Source organism: Arachis duranensis, chromosome 8, assembly GCF_000817695.3.
Source record: "Arachis duranensis cultivar V14167 chromosome 8, aradu.V14167.gnm2.J7QH, whole genome shotgun sequence".
Classification (NCBI taxonomy): domain Eukaryota; kingdom Viridiplantae; phylum Streptophyta; class Magnoliopsida; order Fabales; family Fabaceae; genus Arachis; species Arachis duranensis.
Genome location: NC_029779.3, coordinates 32,903,801 through 32,910,500, shown reverse-complemented (window position 1 = coordinate 32,910,500; position 6,700 = coordinate 32,903,801). Strand labels below are relative to the sequence as shown.

General features: G+C 27.1%; 1 protein-coding gene across 1 annotated transcript in view; it reads left to right on the top strand.

Moving 5' to 3' along the window:
* The first annotated feature begins 3,398 nt into the window (after positions 1-3,398).
* The window catches only part of LOC107462250 (probable transcription factor GLK1), a 4,983-nt gene continuing 1,681 nt past the window's right edge, over positions 3,399-6,700 (top strand). Inside the window, exons 1-5 of the mRNA XM_016080830.3 lie at positions 3,399-4,034; positions 4,319-4,459; positions 4,527-4,820; positions 5,334-5,393; positions 5,597-5,704. Of these exons, the coding sequence (XP_015936316.1) occupies positions 3,582-4,034; positions 4,319-4,459; positions 4,527-4,820; positions 5,334-5,393; positions 5,597-5,704 (1,056 nt within the window). The 5' untranslated portion in view covers positions 3,399-3,581. The remainder of the gene's footprint in view (positions 4,035-4,318; positions 4,460-4,526; positions 4,821-5,333; positions 5,394-5,596; positions 5,705-6,700) is intronic.

The following is a 6,700-nucleotide window of genomic DNA, read 5'->3' as shown; positions in this document are numbered from 1 at the left end:
TCAAATCTCTAATTAAATTTTTAAAAATAAATATTTTTAATTTACAGATAAATATTCAGTTATTTTTATTTTTATATTAAAAAAATTAATTATAAAATTAAAAATCATATAAAAATTCGATTAAATATATATAAAAATTTAATTATAAATTTAAAAAATTATAAGAATCAATAGAATAATTAAATTAATTAGATTATGGGATATATGTATTCAATGATAGGATCTGCAATATCTATCACATTTTTAGAACTAACCTGGTAGCTAGTTAAAAATGAAATCTAAAACTTTGTAGTTAATAAAAATGAAATTTCAACTGTAATGACAACAAAAAGTTACTACTTAACACGAAAGTCTTGTGTATTTTAAGAACAAGTTTAATTAAGTTATTTGTTCTATATCATTCGTTGTTTGAAATATTAACCATGTTTATAAGAAAATCTTTTGTTTTCAATTAATAAACAAAGGATTCTCTCTATACTTGCTTGAAGAGTATTCTTTTGTGTTTTGGTATCAATTCAAGCTTGGGCAATATCGTGCACGATGCATTACACGTTTAAGACAGGAAAATCAAACTTGTACAACCATTTTAACTGAAAGTTACAACATTTATAATATTTCGTTTCTTAACATATTAGGGTTTAATAAACTACCGCACTTTAATAAGAGAAAAAAAAAACATATTTAAATTATTATCAAGGTAAAAGAAATGCAATAATAATATATATACAAACGATACAATTAATGAGCAGCTTCTTGAAGAAGTGCTTTCTACTAATAACGAAATTAATTTATATTTATGTGATTATGGTGAAATTGAAACAAGATATGCATTATCTGTTAAGGGCGAATATAAGTACAGAGGTCAATTTCATCCACCAACATCAACACATAGCATGCATGATGCATAGCTTTCATTTTCCACTGTACTGTGTTACAACTTATATCTATGTATGTACAGAGCGTGACAGATATAAACACCTTCAGCTGAGACCACTAGCCACTTCTCCTACTCATTTAGTATTAATTAGTATATATCCATTTCCATTACAACTTTGAAATTTCCTTCATTAAGCTTTTGTTTGGATGTTGGAAAGAAAATGAGAGGAAAGAAAATGGAAAGAAAAGTTGAGTTATTTGTGTGTTGTTTGGATGAATAGAAAATAGATGAAAAGAAAATAGAGAAAAAATTTTCTTTTGTTTGGATGGAAAGAAAAGTGAAAAGAAAGAAAATCATAATAGTATAAAATTACGTTAATACCCTTATTATAAAATAAAATATAAATATTTTTATTTATTCATATTTTATTATATTTTATAAATATTATAAAATATTCTAATTTTATATATTTAATTTAAATTATTTATCTATAAATATAAATTTTTATTATAATAATATAATAAAACTAAATTTATATTAATATTTGTTAATAATAATATAACTAAGGATAGTATTGGAAATACAAAAATATAACACTTTTTTTTTAGTTTTTTTGCTTGTGATGGAAAGAAAATTTTTTTAGTGGGACCCACACTAAAATTTTCTTTCCTTCCTATTTTCTTTTATAACTAAACAAAGAAAAATATCATTTTCCACCCATTTTTTTTCCATCTATTTTCTTTCCACTCATTTTCTATCAAACCAAACATAATATAAATCGCCGACCCTCCTTCAGCACATTCAATCTTATAAACATACGGAAAAGACATCCACGAACCAAACTAACATAAATATACAAGAGGCCGTTTTAGTTAGTATAGATTACATTTCAACCCTTATTCATATGCTAAAATTCACTTATTAAATTAGCGGTAGGATACAAAATATAAATTAAAAATAAATTAAAATACCACATACTCATATATGTAATGACTAATTTAATAGTTGATTTTTTTTGTTAAATTTAGTTAGTTCAGTTTTAAATATAATTAATCAGTTTATTTATAATTTAATTTAGGGTTTATTTTATCCTTTAATGGAGATCATTATAGAATTAATATTAAAATTTTATAAACAATAAACACCAGTGAAAGGGGTCAAAATATGCAAAACCATTTTTTTTCTTTTTCTTTTTCTTTTTAAAACTTTTATTAACTAAACTCGTGACCACTAGGTGGTATGGTAATATATATATATGAGAGGAAAGCTAATTAATAGCGAGTTAATAATGTTATTATTGCAAATTCATTTATGGTGACAACAGTTAATATAAAATATAAAATATAGAGAAATAAGACAAATTTTTTTTGAGGAATTTTACAATAGATTTATAATATTTTTTTTAAAGTAGCAAGTAAATTTTAAGAAAAAAATTTATAAATAAGTCCCTTGAAACTTGCTATAATATAATGGATTTATAGGTTCAGAACGAAGAATCATATTTAACATTGTAATTTTTTAGATGCCTAGAAATCTGATATTTCAATTTTTATGGATTGATTTAATAATTTTCCCTCACAAAACCTATAAGTGAATTAAATTTTTCTCATGAAGTTATTTAGTATTTTATATTCTTTAAACACCTACCAATGTTCTATAATAACTAAAGATGTAATATTTTAAGTTGGTCTAATTATTAATTTACTTATCTATTTAAATAAATATTAAAAATTTAAATTCTATCTTGTGATGCAACAATCTATTAATTAAAAATAAATTTTTTAATATGACTCATATTTATCGTGTATTAGTCCTTATTTCGTTGAGTTAAAAATACTACTATAATAAATAAAAAATTACTCAAAATACTATAAAGTCTAACTAAAAATGAACTACTTATTATTTGTCAATATCAATTAATTTTTTTAAATTTAATTTTTATTCACATTAGCATTCAAATGAATATTCAAAACTATATAGCACAACAACATTCAAAATCTCATGAAAAAAATGTGTATGAAATTAAATTCAGATCTTAATAAGTCACAAAAAAAAATTCAGATTTTAATAATTATCGTGAAAAATAACGTGAATAGGAAAAAAATCAATTTAAGATGAATAAAAATAGTTAAATTTGGTATAAAAAATCAAGTCGATATGCTTTTTGAATAGGAGAGTACTAGGTAAATAATGACTATTTAAACAATACGAACAACTACCAATCAAATAAAAATACACTATATTTTTAAATTATTCATCTAGATTTTAATATTAAAATAATCATCTGTACACCTAGTGAAATGAACATTCGATATATCATTATTCACATTGTTTAATATTTTAATTATCTACTTATACTTTTTTTTAATATTATATTTGATTTGATTTGATTTTGTGGAATATGGCGGAGAAAGAATTATTGTTTGGAGACGCAGATGAGAGGTGCATTGCAAGTTGCATGTAGCTGGTGTAGCACGCCACACGCCCAAACAAAAACATATATAAAATGACTTCATTTACTTCTCTCATAACACAACTTGTGGTTCACACACATCCAACCAAGGTCTCCTTCTCCAACTCTTCAAATAATTCAATTCCAAACTACTTTTCATGCACTAAATAGCTAGCACTCCTTGCTTCTTCATCACAATTTCAAATTCAAATTATCTTTCATTCACTTGAGAGTGTGTTGGGGAGAGGATTGATGCTTGCGGTGTCACCTTTGAGGACCAACAGAGATGATGAAATCCAAGGACAGGACATGGAGACCTTATCCATCATTGGAGAAGACGACTTTGCTGAATTATCCGAGGGCAACTTGTTGGAAAGCATCAACTTCGACGATCTCTTCGCCGGCATCAACCACGCAGATGTCTTGCCGGATCTCGAAATGGATCCTGACATCTTCGCCGACTTCTCACTCAGCGGTGCCGCTCACAATTCTTCATCCGTAGTCTTGAATGGTTGTGGTAAATCGGTTTCTTCGGAATCCCGGTCGAGTAGTCGAGGGGAGGAGATAGTGAGCAAAAGAGATGGATCCGTCGTAGTGAATCCATCCCCTAGTAATAAAGAAGGTGATAATAAAGGAAGAAAATCATCCTCCTCCTCATCATGTCAATCAAAGAATCCTCATCAAACCAAGAAAAAGGTTAAGAAGGTAAGTACAGTAACTTTAGAAATTACTTTCTCTTCAACTAATAATTAATTTGACTCGAAATCATTGGATATGAGATGATTAAGTAATTAGGCTTGGGTGAAGTTGATGAAATTAATGAACGTTTTAAGGTTCTGTCTCTATCTGTATACTGTCGCCCAGAGTGTGAAGGTACTCACTCACGGGTACCAGAAGTTACAGGGTGTCATAGAAGATCTAAATTTAATGCAACTGTCCTATATAGTAATGTTGATGATGTTTAATTTGTGTGAAATAAATAAAATTAGGTGGATTGGACCCCAGAATTGCACAGGCGATTTGTTCAAGCAGTGGAGCAGCTGGGAGTTGATAAAGCAGTCCCTTCAAGGATTCTAGAGATCATGGGAATTGACTGCCTCACCCGCCATAACATCGCTAGCCACCTTCAGGTAACAATATATATAGTTACTGTTGAAGAGGTATATATTGTTCTAAACTGTGGAAAATTGAATGCAGAAATATCGATCACATAGGAAGCATATACTAGCTCGGGAGGCTGAAGCAGCAAGTTGGAGTCAACGGAGGCAGATGTATGGTGGAGGGAGAGGGAAGAGAGAGGTGAGCCCTTGGGTTGCACCAACCATTGGTTTTCCTCCCACTCCAATTACACCAATGCCGCCCCAGTTTAGACCCTTACATGTGTGGGGTCATCCCACCATGCACATGTGGCCGCCTAAACCTCATCAGCCACCGCCTCCTGCACCTTGGCCTTCCGACCCTTCTTTTTGGCACCACCCTCACCACCAAAGGGTAACTCTTTCTCTCTTCTACTTTATATAATTTCACTTTTAAAAATATTACATTTTTATATATAAAAAATTAGTTACGGTATATTTATGTAATTATATATAAATATATTTTCATGCATTAATAATAATGTAAAATTTTTTATATAATATTTTTTTAGATAATTATTTACGCGTTTAATATAAAAAATAATTATTTTTATTAATATAACATTATATGATTAGATTCAAATGTAAAATAATTTTATTCTGTCACAATGTATCAAAATTAATTTTTTTTCACATAATGTATTTTTCTCTATCATTGAATTATGGGCGAAATTCAATTGATTTAATCATATCTAATAGTAAAATTGAGAACAGCTTCAAAAATACTTTTAACTTTTTGATCATATCATTACTTAGTTAGGGTTTAGGGTTAAAACAAGACTTTTCTTGATTAATAATTGGTATTTGTATGCACTTAATTTGTGTCTAAACTCTAAGAGGCGTGCATATTATTGTTGTTTGAGTACAGGCTCATCAAAAGGCAGTACCCACAGGAACACCGTGTTTTCCACAACCTCTGACAACAACGGTAACTACTCATGACCCCATTTGGAACCATTCTACTTGTCTTCTCCTTTCAAACTTGGATCCTAATCTTTTTATATAATATTAATATCTCACCATGAGCACACATACATAAACAAATGTTGTCACATATTTCAACTCAAAATTAAAGTGTGCTTTTGCTTCACTCACCAATATGGAGGAAATTAAATACAATTAAACATGCAGAGATTTGGTTCTCCGCCAACCACCACCGTGGCGGGTATCCCACCACCACCGCGTGCCATCTATAAAGTAGATCCCGGCATGCCCAAGCCCCTAGTTGACTTCCATCCGGTAAATTTTCTTCACTCTTTGTACTGTATACCTCGTTTATTTTAATACAAACACAGTTAAAAGAAGTAAATCAAAGTAATACTTCTTTCTATTGAATAAATAAGTTGTATAGTATTATATGAATTTAATTTCTATGTATTATTAATATAAAAAATTTTAGATAAATAATTAATCCTGTATTATTACATCATTAAAAATAATTTATTTTAAATGTATTATTTTAAAAAAAAATATTTAAGCGATTCAATGGTCGATCGTATAGAGCTCTTTTATAATATGAATATATAAAAATTAAAAAAATATGCGCATATATATATATATATATAATTTATGTAAAATAGTTTTATACATAAAAAAATTATTTTTTATATTAATCGTATGAATAATTATCTAAAAAAACTTTTATAATTAAATAGTTATATAAAATATTTTGTATTATCAATGCAAATTATATATATAGAAAATCAATTTTTTTCTTTTTAAAGGTACAAATACAAACAAAAAAGAGAAAATAGTTGGTTATTACTACGAAGTGGAACTGCAGATGTTAGTTTTAATTTTGGTAAAATCTCACCAACAGTTCTATTTATATAAAATTAATAATTAAAAATTATTAAATAATAATTTAATTAAATATATTAAATTATTTAATAATTTTCAACTATTAATTTTACATAAAAAGATTTACATATAAATCTTTACTTTTAATTTTTTCGCGTATATTTAAAAATAAAACTTTGGCATTATATAAAAAGTGTAGATATTAAGAGTAGATGTGTAATAGATAATCTTAAAAAATGTTTTGGTTTCATCATCGATAATAATTTTTGAATAAAATTCTAGGATTTTATAGGATATATTTAGTTAGAGTAGTAAAATATAATTGTAATGAAAATTTTATACAATGCATTCTATATATAAAAATACATGAATTTATTTGTCATGAAATTTAATGTATATATATATTTTAATGTTTCGTCAGACATTTCATATGGG